The 23197-nt window shown below is 42.0% G+C and overlaps 1 protein-coding gene and 1 long non-coding RNA gene across 6 annotated transcripts in view; one reads left to right on the top strand and one right to left on the bottom strand.

The window, feature by feature from the left end:
• The window catches only part of LOC147879761 (transcription factor EMB1444-like), a 99741-nt gene extending 78124 nt beyond the window's left edge, over window positions 1–21617 (top strand). For 4 of the 5 annotated variants that reach the window (XM_087371550.1, XM_087371548.1, XM_087371549.1 and 1 more), the window contains 2 exons: window positions 19836–20476; window positions 21049–21617. In XM_087371550.1, coding sequence (XP_087227676.1) covers window positions 19836–19955 — 120 coding nt within the window. In that variant the 3' untranslated portion in view covers window positions 19956–20476; window positions 21049–21617. Of the gene's footprint in view, window positions 1–19835; window positions 20635–21048 lie in introns of those variants that run through there. The other variant, XM_087371546.1, reaches the window with a different exon arrangement.
• On the bottom strand, window positions 19922–22136 carry LOC147879762 (uncharacterized). Its single transcript, XR_015540636.1, has 3 exons — window positions 22072–22136; window positions 20029–20088; window positions 19922–19944 (listed from the first exon to the last, which is right to left on the bottom strand). It is a non-coding gene; the product is annotated as an uncharacterized LOC147879762 (long non-coding RNA).
• Window positions 22137–23197: the final 1061 nt, after the last annotated feature.

The raw sequence follows: 23197 nt of genomic DNA on the forward strand, positions 1-23197 counted from the left end.
CCTTCGCTCTTCAGGCATCAGCGTCCTCGATGAATAAAGTCTGGGAATACTCTTCGTAACTTGTATACGGATTCCCAGGTAGCTTCTGATAGAGGTAAACCATGCCATGCAACCAACACCGTGGATATCTTCCGATTGCGTACTTGCATTGTTCCTCGGTCCAGGATTCTTGTTGGTTTGCGTCTTGCATTATTCTCTATCTCCTAAAACAAAACAACACCCTCGATTAGTGAGTCACCTATATGCAAAAATTTCTTTAAACGAGAAACATGAAACACTGGGTGCACCTTACAACCCTGTGGTAATTCTAATTTATAGGCTACCTTGCCTATTCTTTTTAGAATTAACCACGGACCACAATATCGAGGTGATAACTTAGCACACTCTCCTGCATTTAAAGACTTAAGTGCGAAGGAACTCTGAGAAAAACTTTTTCTCCTTCCTTAAATTCTCTAATGGATCTGTTTTCATCCGCATACGCCTTAGCTCTATCCATAGCTTGGCGGATGTTAGGTCTCGCAAGTGCTAGCATCTCCCGCATCTGAACTAGAAAGTTCGCGGCACTAGGCACTTTCTGAGGTACTCCAACTGTTGTTGGATTCGCTGGTCTATAACCATAGTTCAGCTCAAACAGACTGAACCCTGTAGAAGAATGTTTTCTATCATTGTAGGCAAATTCTAACATTGGCAACCACTTGTGCCATGTATGTTGCCTCAATGACACATATGCTCTCATGCAAACATAGCCCTGGGTAAGGCTTGGCATTCTAGGAAGAATCCAGCCATAGATTGGAAAAAGCACATTTATCAATTCAAGATGAATGATGTGCTGTATGTCTTACGAGGTGAAAAAGATATACCTCAAGGACCGTTGGTTTCCGTAATGGAAATTCGAAAAGCTCAAGAACAGTTTTTGTTTCTTTGTACAGCATCGGTAGAGCCGATTGATGGTCCTTCGGCTAGCACTAATGTTGTCCAAAATGGAGAGATGGCCAAGCTGGCTGATCAAATAGCAGAGGAGTTCTATGATTGTTTTAGGGATGAGTTACCTTGTGGGTTACCTCCAGAGCGGGATGTTCAGCATAAGATACAGCTTGTACCTGTTCCAGGACATTGGGGCTTTGGGATTTGGGCTGCAATCTCTTGTTTGTTTGCAGTACATTTGAACAGATTGCAAGACATTGAGTCACTTTAGCAGGACATTGAGTCGAATTTTCATACATTGGGTCACATTTGCCCAACAAAAAAAAAAAAACCTCAGCAAAATTTGGGGCTTTTTCGTATTTGCCCTCTTTTTGGCCTATTTGCCCTCATTAAATTTGGGGCTTTGCCAGATTTGCTGTTTTTGTAGTGAACATTGCCTACCACAGTCACATTTGGGTCAGATCTGCATTTGTCCTTTGATTTGGGTTCGAACTTTGCAGATATTTGCTGTCTTTTTTTGGACAGCCAGCTCTTTGCAGTGATAGCCTTGAGGCTTTTGGGTTTTCAGGTCTTTTTCAGGGTTTCACATTTGCAATGGCTGGGAACAATCAAGATTTATTTGGCATTCTTCGTGAAGATGATAAGTTGGATGGCACCAACTATCTGATGTGGTCTTATCTCATGAAACATATTCTTGTTGCAAAGCATTTGTTTGTGAAATATTGTTTCTGGGGTTGATCTGAGGCCAGCCAATGCTACAGTGGTTGCCTCTACTGCTAGTCCCTCTGCAGGGGGTACTCCTCCTGATGCCTCATCTTTTAGCACTCCTGCTGCTGCTCTTTCAACTCAGGAACAATCAAGATGGGATGTAAGAGATGCAAATGCACATTCATGTATTGCCTTATCATGCAAGAGAATCATTATTCCACACATCCGGTCTTGTAGGACAGCAAAGGATGCTTGGGACAAGTTGGCTTCTCTCTATCAGATTCGCAATGAGGCATGTGTTGCATATTTGAGAAGGCAATTACAGGAAGTCAGTATGAATGAAGGTGATTCTATGGATGCATAGCTGACAAAGGTCAAGGACCTCATGGAACAACTTGCCAACTTTGATGAGGTGGTGCCAAATTCTCAGCTTGTCAGTACCACATTGAATGGATTGCTAGATACATATCAAGGGCTACAACCTTTCGGTTAGTGGCCATGGGTAATCCAGACCACTATTCTTTTGATCAGCTAGTTACTTTGCTCTTGCAGGAAGAGCAAAGTCGTGCTAATAGACAAGCCATTATTCCTGATCATGCTTTTGCTTCACTGCAGACAGGAAGAGGCCAGACTTCCAAGCCTATGGGCAAGCCAAAATCTGCGCATAGCAACTGCGATTCCTCCCATGCATCTAAAAATACAGCAGATAAGTCAAAAGAAGAAAAGATGCAACTATTGTTGCAAGCTTGGACATGACATTTCAGAATGCAGGAAGCGCATTGCTTCGGAGAAAAAGAAAGCAGGATTGATAGTTAATGCCTCACATGCTATTGAATCCCATGAGCCAGCAGATGCTTCACATGCACATGCGCTTCAGGATGATTGGGCATGGGCTGTCCGTTGCTCATTTGATCCCTCCAAAGCTGATGCACTCTTTACTACATGACGCTCAGTCTTGGTATTTTGATAGTGGTGACTCCAAGCACGTCACATCTTTTCATTCTTTAGCAGATGCACCTCGAGGGGGGACTGTCACATGTGCTAATAATGCTTCCTATGCTGTAAAAGGAATTGGAGATGTGCAGCTCACATCCATTTCAAGCCATCGTGTCACTTTGACAAATGTTCTTTTTGTGCCTGGAATTGAAGTCAACTTGATTTCAATTTCAGCAATTGCCACTTCAAGTTTCAGAGTGGATTTTGATGGCTACAGATGCCTAGTTTATGATCTTCGTGATGACAATGCCATAGTTCTCACTGGCACTTTGCAAAAGGGGCTTTATCACCTTGATCATTACTCAGCTGCACTTTCTATTGAAGCATTTGCTATTTCAGATTCAGAGCTTGCTGAAACTCATCTTTGGCATGAGAGAATGGATCATCTCAATTATAGAGCTCTTGCAAAGCTACATTCACAGTAGATGGCAAATGATGTACCTCAAACTCACACAGTTTCCAAACATGTGTGTGAGGGTTGTCTTTTGGGAAAGATGCATCGGTTTCCTTTTCAAAAGAATTCTTCAAAACTCTCACAAAGGAAATTGCAGCTAGTGCACAGTGATGTCTGTGGCCCAATGAGAACAAATGCCATTGGGGGGTACAAATATTTCATGACTCTCATTGATGATTTCACAAGATATTGCTGGGTATATCCTTTAAAAGCCAAATCTGAAGTGTTCTCATGATTTCAGAGGTGGCTGAATATGGTTGAGAATGAATTAGGATGCAAGCTTATCACCCTCAACACAGGTAGGGGGGGAGAGTATATGTCAAAGGACTTTGATGCATTTTTGTCTTCATGGGGCATTGTTCACTCATGCACTACTCCTTACACTCCTCGGCAGAATCCTGTTTCTGAAGGGAAAAACAGGTCCACAATGGAGATGGCCAGATGCATGCTTAAGGCCAAGTCTTTGCCCAATAAATTCTGGTTTGATGCAGTGATGTGCCAACTATGTGTTGAATAGATCACCTACAAGGGCATTGAGGACTGTTACACCTTATGAAGCATGGAAAGGCAGGTAGCATTCACTTTCACACATGAGAGTTTTTGGGTCTCTTGCATATGTTCATGTACCATCTCAGCTGAGACATAAGCTTGATGACAAGGCAATCAAATGCATATTTATTGGTTACAGCCAGGAGAGCAGAGGGTATCGGTGATACCAACCAAATACTAGGAAGATTGTTGTCAGTAGAGATGTAATCTTTGCTGAACATTCAGCTTCTCATCTTGTGGACTGCAAAGCTAAGCCAGATGTTGACATGTTTGATGCCTTTGACTCTTGGTTACCCATGCCTTCATCAGAGGAAGACTTTGATGAGCCTCGTGCAGGCCCTCCAACAAGCAATGATCAGCCACTACCCCATGCTGATTTGCAGGTTTCTCTTCCAGCACAAAATGATCCCACTATTCATGATGCAGTGATTGAAGAAAGAGTTGTCAATAGATAGCAAAGGCAAGTTTCCAGATGGCTCCTTGATACATTGAGGGACAGCAAACAAGATCAGCCCTTTGCTGCCCGGACAAGGTCACGGAATAGACAAATGCATGGTCACTTTCTTGAGTTTGCACTCCTCGCTACAGCTTGCAATGAAGAGCCTTTGTGCCATAAAGATGCTTTTGATAGCAAAGAGTGGATGGATGCAAGAGAGCTGAGTTACAATCCATTGCCAAAAATGACACATGGGAATTAGTAGATCTCCCTCCCGGCAAGCATGCCATTGGTACCCGGTGGGTCTAAAAATTAAAAAGGAAATCTGATGGCAGTATAGATCGAGCCCGTCTTGTTGCAAAAGGGTATGCCCAACAACACGGCATTGACTTAGAGGAAACCTTTGCTTCCACATCTAGGATTACTACCATTAGATGTGTCATTGCCATTGCAGCCCATCACCATTGGCAAGTGCACCAAGTTGACATCAAGACTGCTTTTCTTCATGGGGATCTGCAGGAAGAAGTCCATGTCACCCAACCTCCCGGCTTTGAGGTTGTTAATTCTGAAAATAAGGTATGCCAGCTTAGAAAAGCCCTTTATGGTTTGCATTTGTATAAATATTTAAGCTCCTTTATTGTCATAAAAACCCTTGTAAAGCCTTCTATACTATTTTTTACATTTATTGTCATATGAAGCGCCTTGTAATAAACCCGACCATCCTGACCATTCACTATTTAATGAGTATCAGTGGGATGCATAAGTGGATATCATGTGGGCTGCATAAGTGGATATCAGTGGAACAGTTTTTAGTGGGTAGATTGCATCAGTTGGGTATCAGTGCACAAATATCAATGGATGGACAGATTACATGTCATCACGAAGATTGAAGCTTTATGACTAGAGGGCAAATCAATGGATGGACAGATTACATGTCTTCACGAAGATTGAAGCTTTATCACTAGACGACATTTTATATTACTGTAAAGCTTTATTGGCTAATTTTTTTACATTTGTACAAATATTTAAGCCTTGTAAAGCCTTCTAGGTTATTTCCCACATTTATTGCCATATGAAGCCTTGTAAAGCCTTTTGGGCTATTTCCCACATTTATTGTATCAAGGGTTGTATATTGTACTTTACTTGTATGTATCTAAATTCTTCATTATCTTTTCTTGTAGGATTATGGAGCAATCAACTAATGTGGTGGCTATCCTAAATGACTCTGAGATCAGAGAATGGGTTTCTGATGTCACTTTGAATTTCAAAGGAAAGGAATATAGCCCCAATGGCTTTTGTAGGTGGACTCGATATCACATGGGCAGAAGAGCTTGGTTTCTTCATCAAAAGGAAAAGAGACTCTTTCTACTTATGTCAAAAAGGGAGTTCAATGGTGTTGAAGATCCATGGGATGCTACTTTCTTCAAAAAAGATATGACTTCAAGCCTTGTGGTAGGCATAATGATAGAGCCAAAAGAGACCTTTGTGGATATTTTTACAAAGAGTTCAGATCCTGAAGTTGGCGGTATTCATATTGTTGTGTCAAGGAGAGACTCAAAGACCTTTGTGATGCCTCCTCCTCAACCATCAAAGTTTCCAGAGCTGCAAAGTGCATTGGAAACTCTTTCATATACTTGGGAGCAATTTCCTAGTGTGGTGGCAAAAAGGATGCATGCAAAGATAATGTTTGAGTACTTTCAGGATGCAGAATATGCTCCTCATATTCAAGGATCTTCACATGAAGGAGATCAAAAAGCTCAGACTTCGATGCAAGGACAAGAAGAACAGGCACACTGTCACAAACGTGTAGAACATGAGCGCAAACTTCTAGAGCAAGAAATGGTGGATGTAACTAAGGATGATGAAACACAAGCCTTGAGTACACGGGAATTAAAAAAAATTGAAGAAGATCAAGGTCGATCCACTGCAGTTATGCTAGAAGCTCTTGCTAGCAAACCACGATGTGAAATGCAAAAGGCTAGTACTGCAAGAGCCACGGTTCCAAGCAGTAAAAAAAGACATCGTCCCACTGTAGAGAGAGATAATGTGGATGAAAAACGGTTAAAAGAAGAGAAAGATGAAGAAGACTCAGAACCCGAGGCTGAAGATGATCAGGATGAACTCACATCAATCAAAAATCTTAATCTGTGTCTTAATGAAGCAGTTACAGATGATGATGTGGGATATATCTAGGGTCAAAGGACATGGTTTGTGAATGCCAAAGATGTGGAAACTGCAGCTCTCTTTACTAATAGCCGAAGCCTTGATATATCCTATGCAATGCGAATATACGAGGCTTTGAGAGATGGTAAGAAACCTGTGGCAAGCAATGTGGTCTTGCGCCCAATAATGTTTTGTCCAACCAAAAATAGTTTTCTGGATCAAATAACATTTACAGGGCCTACACATTTCGAGGAAACCTTCAGTCGATTCTTTAAAGACTCTTTGTGTCCGTGGGAGTGGATCTGATTTTTTAGTGCTGATTTTATATGTGGATAATATGCTCATCACGGGCCTAGATACTCAGCATATTGTAGCTTTCAAGACTGATTTGCAGCAGATTTTTGAAATGTCAGACATGGGACAGCTCCACTATTATTTGGGCATTCAGTTTGCTCATGTTGAGGGGGGTATCATGATGTCACAGTCCAAGTATATTGGACAACTCCTTGATTGTTTTCAGTTCGAGGATTGCAAGCCAATCTCTACTCCAGTGGACCCTGGTTTTAAATTCTCAGCTCATGATGGGAGCCCACCATGTGATATCACTCTCTATCAGCAGGCTGTTGGATGCCCTATTTATTTATGTCACACCAGACCTGACTTACAGTATGCAGTATCTCAGCTCAGTAGATTCATGCACATGCCCAGTTCACAGCATTGGAAGGCAGTGAAGAGAGTTTTCAGATATCTCAAAGGCACTCAGAATTTAGCCCTCTTCTATGGTGATCAGGGCTCACTTACCATGCATGCTTACACGGATAGTGACTAGGCAGGATATTCCGACACCAGAGTGTCACATACTGGCAATTGTTTTTTGCTTGGCAATTCATGTATCTCTTGGCTCAGCAAGAAGCAACCAACAGTTGCCACATCTAGTTGTGAAGCTGAGTACAGGGCAGCTTTCACCACTACAGTAGAGTGTGTTTGGCTTTGACAGTTACTTACAGATCTTGGTATTCGCCAGACATCCTCCACTATGGTCTACACTGACAGCCAGAGTGCCTTGGCCATTGCACGTAACCCAGTGTTTCATGCGCGTACCGAGCATATTGAAGTTCACTATCATTATGTTCGAGAGCGGTTGTCAGCAGGAGACATAGAGTTGTCCTATCTTTCTATAGAGGACAACATAGTAGATCTGTTTACAAAGGCACTTCCTCGTCCCAAGTTCGAAGTCTTTTGACAGGCTTTACACTTGGTTCCCTTTGTTACGTGATCTGACATACCTTGTACATTCATAGGTGGCTATATCCTTTTGGATGAACATGTGCCACCATGACCAGAAATACCAGGTATTATGAGACGTTTCCAGAATACTTCAGCCCATCCCATGGAGGGGGGTTTGTAGGCCATCTTCTGGTGGTTCTAGTGATGCCCTATAGGCCATGGTATGTGCCTTGTAGGCATAAGTTTAGGCACTTAGATCATTTTGTGCCTTTTAGGTCACTTAGGACACTTAGTCCTATGTGACACCTAGGACACTTAGTCCTAGGATCTAGGTACAAGTATCTTGTACCTTTTCTTTTCATTACAACTCTAGTTGACATGACGGCTAAGACTCGATCGACTCTTTGCACCTTGCTCTCTCTCTTTTGCCTATCAATCCTACATCCATGACTGATCCTCCTGCTCCTTTAACTGTGAAGGTTACTCTTCCTTTTCCTCCGGTTTTTGCTACGGCTTTACTGGATAAGCCTTCTTTTACTGCTCCGAAGCATTACTGGAGGAAGGTAGAAAAATCATAGGCCAATCTTTCTCTTGCTGAAGATGCTTAGGATGCGACTCCTGTTGAACATCATCAGCCTCCTTCTCCTCAAGATATGGATGTGCCCCTTGGAGAGGGGATCATACAGGATGTTGTACATGCTTTTTCTTAGGTTGATCCTCGGAGTGAAGCTGAAATGCTGAGCCCTGCTTTATCAGATGCAGCTGATACGATCTTTTTCTACTTACTACAGCAGATCACGGGAGTAGCACCACAGAATATCCTCCCAGCCAAATCCTTGCTAGAGCGTGAGAACTCTCAGAGAAATCGAAATCAGCAAAATCATGTTAAAATTCATTCTCCTTCTCTCACTAACTCCAACAAGCCCCATCTCCCTAGATGGATCTAGATGCCACATGTCATCATCATAGGGCCTTTCCTAATGCATCTTTTCACCCCTCTCTTGGGATACATTTGATTTCCTTTGCCCCTAGGCACATTGCTTGCATTAGGCCCTTAGCCTTAGATCCACCTAGTCTGGTGCTATCAGCCCTCACCTAGGACCTTGACATAATTCCCTCTCGATCAATTACATGAAGCGCAAACAGATATATTACAAACATAGATCCTTTAAGGGAAATGTCGACTGATTCTTCCGAGGTCATGCTACCTCGGCTAGAGCGTAACATTCCTTCCCTCTTCAGACATCAGCGTCCTCGATGATAAAGTCTGGGAACACTCTCCGCAACTGGTATACGGATTCCCCTGCAACCAACACCGTGGGTATCTTCCGATTGCGTACTTGCATTGTTCCTCGGTCCAGGATTCTTGTTGGTTTGCGCCTTGCATTATCCTCTATCTCCTGAAACAAAACCACACCTTCGATTAGTGAGTCACCAGTATGCAAAAATTTCTTTAAATGAGAAACCTAAAACACTGGGTGCACCTTGTAACCCTGTGGCAATTCTAATTTATAGGCTACCTTGCCTATTCTCTTTAGAATTAACCACGGCCCACAAGATCGAGGTGATAACTTAGCACGCTCTCCTGAAGTTAACGACTTCGAGTGCGAAGGAACTTTGAGAAAAACTTTTTCTCCTTAAATTCTCTTATAGACCGGTTTTCATCCGCATACGCCTTGGCTCTATCCAAAGCCTGGCGAATATTAGCTCTCGCAAGTGCTAGCATCTCCCACATTTGAACCACAAAGTTCGCGACACTAGGCACTCTCTGAGGTATTCCAACTGTAGTTGGATTTGATGGTCTATAACCATAATTCAATTCAAACGAACTAAACTCCGTAGAGGAATGTTTTCTATCATTGTAGGCAAACTCTAACAATGGCAACCACTTGTCCCACGTATGTTGCCTCAATGACACATATGCCCTCAGCATATCCTCTAAAATCTGGTTGACTCTCTCTGTCTGACCATCCGTTTCAGGATGATCCCTACTATTCATTCCCAACTCAGTCCTTAGTGTCTCAAATACCGCTGTCCAAAAATGACCGGTAAATTTGACATCTCTATCTGACACTATGGATCTAGGCAATCCATGCAGACGAAATATATGTCTAATAAACAAATCCGCGACTTGCGGGGCACTAACATACTCTCTAGTCGGAATGAAGTGAGCCATCTTGGTTAGACGATCAACCACCACATTCATGAATATGCTTTTTCATCTTTGGCCAAAAGAAATCTCGCTTCACGAGATCATATGTCTTCTCGACTCCTGGATGTCCCGCACATGGGCTATCATGGCATTGTTGAATGACTCTCTGCCTGAGATCATTCTGACTAGGTACTACTACCTTGCTATTTCTTTTCAACATACCATCCCTTATGGTATATCTTGCATATGTTTGGCCTTTTCTGGATGCCAGGTCATCCTTTTCGTTTTCCCCGGATTTTAACACATGATGAGCCTTAGGCCATAGACTCTGGACAAACTCGTCCACCTTTTGAGTTTCTCTAATCTCGGTCATTAGAGTACTCTCTAATACCGTGAAACTCATGTTTTGCATAATGTGTGACAACGCATCATCAAATTTATTATCTTTTCCTCTTCGGTACCGAATCGTTAAATTAAACTCCTGCATGAGTTCTGCCCACCTAGCTTGGCGGCCCCTCAAGTCAGGCTGTTTACAAAAATGTTTAGAGTATCATGATCCACATCCACATTAAACTCTGAACCATACAAATAATGCCTCCATGTTTTCAAAGCATGGATAACAGCATACAACTCCAATTCATGAGTTGGCCAATTTCTTTGAGAGAGAAAAAGCTTCTTGCTTTCAAAGGCTACTGGCCTTCCCTCTTGAAGGAGAACTGCTCCTACTGCAAAGCCACTTGCATTGGTTTTCAGGAACAACGGTTTCTGGGGATGAACTATTTTTAACACCGGTCCTGTGACCACAGCTTGTTTTATGGTGTTAAAACTTTCTTGTTGATTCTGTCTCCATATAAAAGGTACTTTATCTGAGGTCAGATCAGTCAATGGTGATACTATTTCGGAATATCCTTTGATATGCCTTCTATAAAATTGGAAAAATCCCAAGAATGATCGCAAAGCGGTCAGACTCTGAGGGATTGGCCAAGTCAGTATCGCAGTCACTTTCTTTGGATCCATTTCTACCCCCTCTGGAGTAATTATGAATCCTAAATATTCAAGCCTAACCATACACAGTATAGTTTTCTTTTTATTTACATAAAGGCTGGCTTTTCTCAAAGTACTGAACACTATTCTTAAGTGTTCACGATGCTCAGTAATACTTTTACTGAACACTAGAATATCGTCAATAAAATGTACTACAAACTTTCCGATATACGGTCGTAGTAAATCGTTCATAAGCATGACGAATGTAGCAGGAGCATTGGTAAATCCAAAGGGCATTACCAAAAACTCATAATGACCAAACCTGCTTCTGAAAGCGGTTTTATGCACATCCTCGGCTCTAATCCGGATCTGATGGTAGCCACACTTAAGATCTATCTTGCTGAAAATCACGGCTCCATGTAATGCATCTAGCAAATCATCAATCCGAGCCATCGGATACCTGTGCTTAACAGTGATATTATTCAATGCTCTGTGATCTATACAGAGGCGAAACGTATCATCCTTTTTCTTCTTTAATATCACTGGCGAAGCAAAAGGTGAGAAACTTGGTTGAATTTGCCCCAACTTGAGGTATTCTTCGAGTTGCCTTTGCACCTTCGCTTCTTCGGTAAAACTCATTCGATAGGGATTAGTTCGATCTTATGTTGAATATTCCGCTCTAGAGGTAACCCATAAGGTAGCTCATCCCTGAAAGAGTCAGAGAACTCTTCTGCTATTAGATTAGCCAGCTTGGTCATCTCACCACTTTGAACAACATCAGTGCTAGCCGAAGAATCCGTACAAAGGAATAAAAACTCTTCTTGAGCTTTTCGGATTTCCATCACGGAAACCAACGGTCCCTGAGGTATATCTTTTTCACCTCGTAAGAGATAAAGTACATCATTCATCTTGAATTGACATACGTGCTTTTTCCAATCAATGGCTGGATTCTTCCTAGAATGCCACGCCTTACCCAGGGCTATATCTGCATGAGCAAGCTTAGTCATTTCAAAATCAAGCTTCTCAGCATAGTCCTGAATACGAAGCTCCAACTAGGTAACCCTTTGGTCCCATACTTCAGTTGAACTTCCATCTGCCATCATGACTGTATATGCATAGTCAGATGGGCTAGTCTTTAACTTCAGCCTCTTCACGAGCTTGGAGTTAATTACATTGTGAGTTGACGTCGAGTCAAACAACACAATGACATCATGATTGGCCACTTGTCCTTTCATCTTAATTAACTCCGTATCATTAAAGGCTGTATATCCCGTTGCTGCGGGCCTAGATAGGATGTTATCAGGTGCACTCGTTACTAGCTTAGCAACAGACACACATAACAAATAAGGTACTGACCTCTGAGAAGATCTCGCTAGCTGAATCTGCATCTGTTCTGCTCTGGGACTTCCCTTCATTTCCACGTCGCATTCTGAGACTACCATCTCAGCCATCCGACGATCCTTATTTCGTGGACAATCTTTCCACTGATGAGGCTGAAGGCAACCAAAACACAAGCCTTCTCTCCTCGCTTTTTCTCTTTGCTCTGGGTTTAAGGGAGACTTTGACCAAGCCCGGGCTGCCATTGGTGTTACTTTCCTCTTCACTCAAATGGTGGTACTTGATTTAGGAGTTTCAGCTGGTTTTGCCTGCTTGGCTTGACCACTCGGCTGAGAATCACTCCCTTTACTAATCCACTTCTTCTTAAACCCAGATTTCTTCTGGTACCCATACTGGGTTCCGACTTGCGCAAACCCACTTGGCCTGTTGCCCTTGGCATCTTCATAGTTCAGGGCTATGGCTATTGCATCATCCAACGTGTTCGCATACTTAGCCCGAACTTCCATTTTAATCCGATCATTCAATCCAAATATGAAATCTTTCACTTGGATTGATTGAGGTAGGGGTTCATCAACCTTCATTATGCTCTCTCGAAACTTATCAGTGTATTCTGCCACTGACAAATTTCTCTGACGAAGGTTTCTATACTGATCCCAAGCTCGGGATGCTTCGTTAGGAGGTAAGAAGTGTTTCCTAAATTCCCTTTTAAACCCCTCCCAGGTAGTGGATGCAATACCATCTTTCTGTTGTTTAATCCACCACCGATCCGCTGCCTCACTAAACATGTGGGTGGCCTCGCGGATTTTCTTGATATCATTTCTGATTTCACAAATGGCCAATGCCTTGTCCCATTTGTGTAACCAGGTCTCAATGACAACAGAACTACGGTCATTCATCCGACCAGAATACTTTTCCGGCCTATAATTGGCAATATTAGGTACTTTAGCCTTCCTAGGCTCGACCGTATGGACACTAGACTCCGGTTCCATTGGAGCCTTTTCTTTCTCATCTCGAGAAGGTTTGGCAGACATACTGTGTATCACTCTTCTAAGTTCAGACTGCCCTGCATTTGCCTGTAACTGTTGCGCTAATAACTACTGCAAGGCATCCTCAAGTAATGCAATCCTGCCAGATAAGGTGTAAACTACTGGGCGCGACACCTGCTAAGTCGGCCGGACTCCTGACTCTACAGGGTCCATCCTAGTAGCTCCTTCTTCTGCTTCCATTCCGGTCAATGGGTGTTTTGCTTCTTTTTTTTTAAAAATAAATAAATAAACACCGCTAGAACATTGTATTTACAAACTGACACAATTCCCTATACTAGGGAATACCTGCAATCTAACAACTATACTGACTAGGTAATTGACACAGGTATATCCAAATACCGCCTTTCCCTATACTAGGGAAATTCCTACAAATCAAACTGACTTTATCACAAAGGCATATGCACAAGCATAGTCTCAAAGACTGTCCACAAATTATTATTATTATTATTATTTTTTTGAGAAGCCAAAAAAAATTCCCAAGTCTGCTACAACTACTAACACATCTATGGCATCGTCTCCTTCATGTAACCTGGCAACCCACGAAAACCTAATCTGTTTCTAACAAAACAGAAATGACAAAAACAAAGGGGAAAATGGGTATAGTGCTCCCTGGTCTATGAATTCGATGTTAAGGAACCCCAATCAGATCGTGATTTCTCTGCCTCCTTAGCAAACTGGTGGTTGAATGCCAAACCATTAACCATCCGTTGAGTCTCTGTTCAAAGCAGCGATTGATGACCAACAGTAAACCATAATCCGCTACTGCATCGTCTCTCGAATCATGATCTTGCGCCGTCAACCTACTGGTACCTAGGAATGCAAAAGACCATACGGGCTTCCGCTATGCCCTGATCATCCGAAGGTCTTACGCCTCCACGAACTATCTGCAAGCCCTTTGAATTCGTAACCTTCGAATCTCTTTATTCATGCTGCGGTGACCACCACGCTATTACAACTGGCTGAACAAATATATAGCGCTCCTGCTCTTCCACTACGTAGCTCCTCGTCAATCTATTGGATGCTATTCGTCGAAATTTGTCTGTTGTATTACGAGTCGCTATATCCTAGAACTAGGGAGCAGGTCAAGCCTGCGAGCCTTCGCTGCAGCTTTGCTACGTCACTCCTGCACCACCGTCGACTAGCGCAATGTGCTGACGAATTGCTATGAAGGCAGATCGCTCGACCCTTCAATTCTATTCACTTCTCAACCCACGAACTTGTAGTCAACCTCTGCGCTACTCTGATGGCAATCTGTTCTCTCAGCTGCATGCCAAGCTATTTCGATGTATCTGAGACGAACTGCTCGTCACGTCGCTCCAAGTTTCGTCACAGCCTACTACGCCGGTACCGTCTCCAGCGCTCTGCATCACATCACGCTGGCCACCGTGAAGCCTTACGCTATGACTTCCCAAGCTCGCCTCCCCGAGCTCTGATACCAAATTGATACGATCTTTTTCTACTTACTACAGCAGATCACGGGAGTAGCACCACAGAATATCCTCCCAGCCAAATCCTTGCTAGAGCGTGAGAACTCTCAGAGAAATCAAAATCAGCAAAATCACGTAAAAATTCATTCTCCTTCTCTCACTAACTCCAACAAGCCCCATCTCCCTAGATGGATCTAGATGCCACATGTCATCATCATAGGGCCTTTCCTAATGCATCTTTTGAGCCCTCTCTTGTGATACATTTGATTTCCTTTGCCCCTAGGCACATTGCTTGCATTAGGCCCTTAGCCTTGGATCCACCTAGTCTGGTGCTATCAGCCCTCACCTTGGACCTTGACATTAATTCCCTCTCGATCATTTACATGAAGCGCAAACAGATATATTACAAACATAGATCCTTTAAGGGAAATGTCGATTGATTCTTCCGAGGTCATGCTATCTCGGCTAGAGCGTAACAACATCTCTTTCGTCCAAGGATATAGATGTTGATCTAGCTCCTTTGCCTCTGATGCCTGTGCCAGAGTTTTCTTTTGTTCGGGATGCAGATGTGCCCTTTTCACTGGATTCTTTTCATCCCATGTTACAACAAGTTTTTGACCCTGTGATTCAAAATTTTCAGGTGTCGGGCTATATTAAGAAGAATCACAAGGGAAAAAAACAGCTTGTTTTTATTGATGGTGTGGTTTCTACACTGCATCAGTTTTTACAAAGCAATAATCTGAAGCTAGAGGAGGGATTCTTTAAAGGGCAATTCTCTTCGGGCTGAGAGTATACATTGGTCCAAAGTTTTTGCTGCCGCTTTGGCTTTGCAAGAGCCTCGACGCTCTTATTTTCTAACTTTTAAGTGCATCCATTTAGTTGCTGATCTTATTCATGATGATGGGACAATCCTTTCTTTTCCCTTGGCTGCTGCAAAATCTGGTCTGGGCATGCATTATCGTTCCGTTTGGCACCTCATTACTTGTATGCTTCAGCCTTTTCAGCCCGTCCTACCTTTGGAACTTCATGATTGTCTTCACGATTGGACTCTTTTATCTTCAGGGTTGTCATGCCACCCTTTGAGGTTATCTCACATTACTGTCCCTTCTCTTTACAAAATACTGTTGCCTCCACCTTGGGCTTCTCACAGGGTGACTCAAATTTGGCATATTGAATGATCTCCCAAGTGGTGCAGGAAGAGACTGATTTGGCACTCTAAAGTTCCTCTCCGTCAGCAGGTTTTCTTTTGGAGAATTTATTTGGAGTTTTCCCCTTTGGGCAGCTTTTGGCTCATCGACATATTGCTCCAGCTGCTTGCCGTCGCTGTTTGGCCTTAACGGAGACTGTATCTCACATCTTCTGGCATTGTCCTCATTCCAGCGATTTCTTAAACTTCCTAGGGCAGTGTTTGCGAGCTCATTTTCCTGGCGCTACTTTTGGGAAGTTCTTCTGGCTTTTTGGGATACACCCGCCTCGACATGAGTTTGATTTGGGTTCTACTGGGCACTATGGACTCTATGGAAGGATCGTAATCATAAAGTCTTTGGTGATCCAGCTTTCTCCAAGTTTTCTTTTTTCTGGCACTCTTTGCAGCAATCCTTGTTTGATTGCTTGCAATCGCACTATATTGACTATGAGGTGTACTTATCATATAGTGAGATTTTCTCATGATGTAATTGTGCTGCCCTTTTTCGGGTTAGCTTCTCTGTAATATAATCAGTCATAGTTTTCGCAAAAAAAAGTGTGTGTGTGTGTGTGTGTTTTCACAAAAAAAAAGTGTGTGTGTGTGTGTGTGTGCGCGCAAGGTGAGGGTGTCATGCATGACACATCCATAAATCAGATATTTTAGTAGATTATAGACAATAGTATGCATTAAAATACAATATACATATATGATTTTCGATAAAATCTGTAGAATGTAAGTGTGTTTTAGTATATTTTAAAATTCATATATATTCTATGTTTTACATAACATTTTTAGGTGAAACACCCAGGAAAATCACAAAACATTTCTTAATGAAACCCTTGAAATGTGTTTTGTGAAAGGTTTTTGGTGACTGTGTTTGGATAAACAAAAATCCGTACAAAGATATGTGTCACATGGCTTTGCCAACATTGTTTCCCACAACATGAGGACCACATTCATTGAGAAAATTACAAAGGGCAGCTTTAAAGTCATAGGAAATTTCCGTATCAATAGAAATGATCTAGACAAGGCTTAGGTCCCCTAGGCAGAGGTGTCTACCCTTTGTGGGCACATGCATTGAAGCCCTATGGGTCAATTAACAATGTCTAATATGTGAAGGGGAGATATGCCATGTGTCTTGTGGCAAGTGGGGGATAAATAATCCCTTACTGCACTAATGATGAGAGGCTTGGATATAAGGCACTGTCGAGCCTTGCCTGAGCGTCTAGAGGGGCTTAGAGGGATGATGCAGCTAAGTGGTGCTGCTTTAGGGCCCCCCATATGCGGCGTACTTTGAAGGGGCTTGTTCCAAGTGGCACTAGCCTTAACAATGGTGTCAATGCCTATAGGCTGATTGATCGTAGTGGCATGTGGCAGTGGGCAGGTGTGAGGGCACTGTTCAGAACTGACATCTGTTGTGGAATGGCGTTCTGACAGAAAATCTAGTAGCACATAGATAATGGGCAGCAGCCTTTGTGAGATGTGACTGCTCGTAATAACAAATTTGGTTGGATGCAAATCTTTGATGGCCGTGTGATGTGGTGATGTGTGGTAGGGGTTGCTTGATTGTGCTGGACTGGACTATACTATGTAGCCCTGAAGCTCGCTTGTCATCAAGGAGCAGTCACCATTTTCAGCAATTTGCCACTAGCCTCTATTTCACAATCTTGTGTGCTTCAGCTCAGTGCGTGAGTGTGCTTCTAGTTGTATGCAATCTAACAACACATCTTGGAGCGCATTCGTTGATAGTTTGTATAAAAGATGTAGGGTTCATGATGTGAGTGATGGTGACATCATCATTGATTTAGGTACATTATGGCATGGCCTTTATAGGCTTCACAAATATGAGAGATTGACACATAATGCATGCTCAGTTACGCTATCATAGATGCAGGCTATGGTATGCCCGCTTTGGTGATTTGAACTTTGGTAATTTGCTGCATCTGAAATGGCAAGATATGGTGTCGGAGTTTATCAGACAGATATGTGAGGGGTGCATTTTGGGCAAAATGCAACGGGCATCATGGATCAGTAAGGGCTATTAAAAATTACAGCTAGTGCATAGTGATGTATGCGGTCCCATGCGAACACTATTTATTTGGGGATATCTCTATTTTGTGACTTTCGTTGAAAATTACTCTAGATTCACATGGGTATATCCAATCAAAGAAAAATATGAGGTTTTTATGCACCTTGACATTTTGTCTCAAGGTTTGACCATTAATGGGTTGGAGGCCATTATGTGTGCAGCTTATATGCTTAACAGATGCCCAACAAAGGATTTGCAGATTATCTCTCCTTATGAAGCTTGGTTTGATAAGAAGCCTACAGTGGCTCATTTCAGAGTTTTTGGGTGTCAAGGGAGGATTTATAGACTTATAAGTGATGTTATTGAACCTAACTAGACCTTACTAGAGTTAATAGCTTGGGGCACTTTTCCCTCTTAGGAGGTTTTCCCCCCTCGCATGTGTATGAATATGGACCCCTAGGTAAACCCTATCTAAAAGTACTCACGTAGTACTTACCATTGTACTTAGATGCTCGTTTGGGAGAGACTAAAATGAAGTCGTTTAGACTTCACAAGCAGTTGTAGCTTGAATGAAGAGATTTTGGACTACTTTTTGATTAGCCTTCTCCTTTAGTGCTAGCCTTCGTCATGGCTGAGTCTGCCATTCACCTACGGACCTTCTCCTTTAGTGCTAGCCTTCGTCATGGCTGAGTCTGCCATGCACCTACAGAGTGCCGACAGAAACTCAGTACGAAGACTGTGTATAAATGGATGCTCAAGTATGTGTGGGTGTGTGGATTTGTATGTGTGAGAGCATATTTTTATACTATGGTCTACACCCACTGTTGGGTGCTGATGATGTCAGTGGGGATGTCTAGTAGCTACTCCCTACTATGCGTGGTGGAGTTTATGGTTTTCAATCTTATGAGTGACTATCGTGAGATTGAAACTGCACTATGTTGTGTTTTCAGAGGATGAGTTTGGGAATGTTCCTGAATTCATTAGGTGTATACTCCTTCTTTCAAGCAATACAAACAGCGATCATGCTTGGCATCCAATACGCTTACACTATCTGCGTCCAAGAACCTGAGGTGGGAAAACTGGATAACTCAAATTGATTGTGCCATCAGTTGGGAATGTGGATGATTAGCTGGCTTGCAAGTCATTAGAGCGGCAAACAAATGTGGGTGGTTGTTAGTTTTGTTGCTATTACTGATGAGCGGTCACAGCAATAATATCTTGCAAGATGAGAGAGGAGGGTAAAAGAAAGTAGGGAATCAGAGTGGGTGAAATGGAACTTAGCATGGAGGATAGGGGAGAGAGAAAGAGAGAAATAAACCTTATTAAAATCTTCGGAAGACTGAAGTGTCTATGAGTTTGAAAAAACCTGATACAATGAGAGGGGGCAAGGGAATTCCAACAGGAAGGGAGAGCAAGAAAGTATGGGGTACCATATCTCATCCTCTTCCTTTTTGACTATTGTGATCCCACATTCATTAGGCAAAATGTCTACTAATGTACCCCAACTTTGACCTTGATGCACACTTAATACTTTGTGAATTGACTCTATAATGATTGACTTCTCAATTTCAAGTTCGGGAATGTACCATCTTTGGAAGTACTGAACATTAAGCTGGCATCCTGCTATTGAGGATGTGGGTTTAGTGCTTATTTAGTATCATCAAGTGACTAGTGGGGTTGCGTTTTCTTTGACAATTTAAATCAACCTGAGTTGCGCTTGTAACACTTTTTTCTTCACTGATGGGCATGTTTTGATGTGAAACTGCGTGCTCATGATAGTAAATAACCCTCCTTAAATAACCCTTGTTAAGTCAAGTTGCAGGTGTTACTTAATCATTCTCTCTCTCTCTCTCTCTCTCTCTCTCTCTCTCTATTCCAATTCATGTACATGCCTCTGTCTGTGGCTGCTTACCCATGCATGGATGTCTACCTTGCTGTGCTTTATATGGTGCTCTGTCTTTTGTTAGGATATACCTTTTGCTCTACCTTTTGTTAGGATCTACCTTTTGCTTTCTGTGGAAACTTCAAATCTTTTCCATGATATGGGCTTATTTCTCCATAATATGTTATTTTATGAATTGCTTTGGATTCCATGGGGATGGCCTAAATTTGTATGATTGGACTTATTCTAGTCTTACAAAAGGTATATATACAAACTTTTGTTAACATATGGGAAACAAAGCTCACCAAATTGTCCTGTGCTTCTTGGGTGCAAGGCTGTTCGAGATGTCCATCGACTTGAGGTTCTATGGTCACTGATGCAGCTGCTTCAGCCAAATTCTGAACCTTCATCAAAAAACAAGAACGTGCCTTGTGCATGGAGATCTACACAATGACCACACCCCGCCTCTAAGCCTTGTAAAGCTACACACTCGCAATATGTTTTGGAGGAAGGAAGTATCACAGCACCTTGATTCTAGGTGTTGCATCCTGGCCAGAATTGGAGGTGCTATGAGTGGGTCTTTGTACCTGCAGTGATAAGCATCATTGCTTGTGTCAAGATTTTGTATAATGGACTCTTCTTGAGGATTGTGACATAAATCCATTCATTCTCTGTTCATTCTTTTGCTTATTGGGATCAAACGGGAAGCCTTTCAATGCATGGGCTCATCCTGGAGTTCGGCCAAGCGGAGGTTTGTTGTTTCCATGGAGCATTTGTAGCTGTTATGGTGGGAGTTAACCACCGCCCTGTCTTTGTTCATTATACGAGGGAGAAGATCCTCTGCACACCATTCAGAATTGAAGTCATCCTTGGGTTCTTGAGAAAGCATTTACTGATGTATGTCTGAAGAGGCAGCAAGAGAGAGTTTCAATAATTGATCGTGTGTGTGCAGTTGCAGCTGAAGATCCTGACTTGGTAAAGCCTAACCCCTGGCACCTGTAAGATGTGCAAGAATAGGATTGAGATTTGAGAAGGTTGATGACTACGTGGGAGTTCAACCTGTTTCGCATGTGCATAGGTCATAGTGCTTTGAATACATCAGCTTTGTTCTCTTGTAATCTTGTCCAACCTTAGGAGGAATAAGAAAAAGTGTTTTACCAAATAGTTGATGCGTTTCATGTCTCCCTTTTTCCGGATGGAGCATTCATAGCAGATACATGAGACACGATTATGTCTCTCTTTTTTACAAAATCCGAGGGCCTTATTGTTGAGAATATCTTGAGAATTAGCTGTTGCTGCCATCTTAATGTTGTATCTTATTTAAGAAATATAATCCTAGTGATGGTGGATACACTTTCCTTGGTATTTAACATGACTTTGGTCTAAGTCATACAAAATTCATCCTCTATCAAAATCTGTATTAGTTGGCAAGCTTCTGAACTCATGTTTTATACAGTTCTGTAGTTCTGACATAAACTGTCAACTTCTCTCTAGAATAATCTATTTTTTCCATTCAGCAAATAAATGACGACTGGTGGAACATGCAGGATCCTTGAACAAACCACAAGATATCAAAAGGATTCTATTTGACAGATATTTTGAAGTGGGGATCTAATACTGCTCGCTGAAGGTTCCCAACCAGTTGCTTCCACTACTGAGGACTATTAGGGAAGCAAAATGGAAAACTGTAGTGGAGTAACAGCTTTAACAGAAATGGAGCTTAGGATGGCCACCTTGAGATTCACCTCAGTCCAAGACAGTGCAAGGCGAGGCTCTATGGCCTCTCTCATATATGAGGATGCAGGGTGAAGGAGTTCTGCAGTCTGTAACATGCTTGCTCCAAAGGCATTGCATTGTTCTTTTGAAGCCCATGGTGGAGATAAGAGAGGCCATCTATATCTGCCATCTATATCTTGAAAAGTGGGTGTTCCCAATCAATATCAAATCACCAGATAGAGCTGAAGGAACTTGGATAGCCATGAAAGGACACTAGATAATACCACAAAGTCAAAGAATCGATTGTATAACATATTGTATTTATTGTCTACCTGATCTATCTAATTTAAATGCCCGATGGTTTAAGTCTCACTGTAACCTTCAACACTTAGTTGAGCAACGATGGCAAATTCTGAGGTATTCCCAGAAGCAGATAGATATGTGCTGTAAATATGTCTCTCTTGCAAGAGGCAAGAGTGGTGGAGGTGCGTGGACGGGATAGGGGGTGTCTGCTTCAAGCAACGAAACTACGAATAGGTGGTGTTAGCATTAAGGTGGCACTGATGGTTCAAGATAAGAAGCAGTGCAATTAGCTATTTATAGAAATCAAAGTCAACAACTTCTAGTACAGCCATTCTACTGGATCAAGTTCTCTTTGAGAGCATCGAAATATTTGTTTCCGTAACAAATCAAGACTGGAATCTATACTGCGTGCAAGTTTTCTTGTCTCATTAAGGCTTGCTTCAAGCTCTCTGTCATACTATCTCTGCAATGCCGTTGACATGTGTTTAAAGCATGGGTATGAAGGAGAGTGTAAGCTAAGGGGTTACACATAAGGGGATACTAGAGCATACCATTTAGTTCTCTCATTATGAAGATTCAATATTGCTTTTACACATCCCTCACATGAAAAGTGGCGTTTGAATTGAGGTCTTGATATCATGAAGAGATTTGGGATTGGTGGATTGAGGAAAGTCACATATTGAGCAGGCATGCTTAATCGTTGTGTTCGGATTTGTGATGTGTGAAGATGACCTTTCTTTTCAACGAATTACTGAAACTCTGCAGAGCGTTTGAGTGAAGATGAATCAAACCCTCTTCATTCTTTCGTTTGGGGGCGAACTGCAGGAGCATGTTCCCGTGATCTATTATAATACATTTGTACAACAATAGCAAGGTTAAGGGCTTAAGTGAAGGACAGAGTCGAGTCAGAATTCTTTGTAATTTTGTAAGTTAAACTACGTACTTATGTTCCGTTGGTTCAAGGACAACTCATGAGAAGTGAAGATAGTTATTCATTATTTATTTTTTGCATTTAATCATAATTTTGTCTAAAGGCACTTACCAACTCCTTTCCTTTGTTCTATAGTAAATTTTAAGTTGAGAGATTGGATGTATTCTAGATCTTATGAAGGTACGTGTGATTGAGATGATTGAGGTGTTCATTTACACTTCAAGAGGCCATTAAGTTCGGTTTGTTATGACAAATGGCAAGAGTGGAAGACTTTGGGAGGATGAGTGGTGGAGTGAGCAAGGAGACTTTGTGAGGCCATTTTTATGACAAATGGCAAGGGTGGAAGACTTTAGGAGGATGAGTAGTGGAGTAAGCAAGGAGAGACCATTGTCGATTGGTGGAAGCACAATTCGTCAAGAACAAGAGGAAGAGGATGAGGGGAGTCTATTCACCTTATCCAAAATGTATGCATACAAACCCATTCAAATAATCTAACTATTAGCATGTAACCATATGCACACATTGCATTTTACAAGTAACAAATTATTTGCCTCTTGAACTTTATTCTAATTAAAATTATGTGTCGTAATGTGATTGTTGAGCAAGGTCTTGAAGAAGTTAACACAACTCCTTGTTTAGGAACTGACTGAAGTCTTAGCTATGGTAGACATAGATCTTCTACCAAAATATTGTAACAAAATGCACTTTTGATAGCCATTGCAAAGTGCCGTATATATGAATTCCAT

This window comes from Dipteris shenzhenensis, chromosome 33 (assembly GCF_047967505.1).
Source record: "Dipteris shenzhenensis isolate YYH24624 ecotype China chromosome 33, Dip_SZ_1.0, whole genome shotgun sequence".
Lineage (NCBI taxonomy): Eukaryota > Viridiplantae > Streptophyta > Polypodiopsida > Gleicheniales > Dipteridaceae > Dipteris > Dipteris shenzhenensis.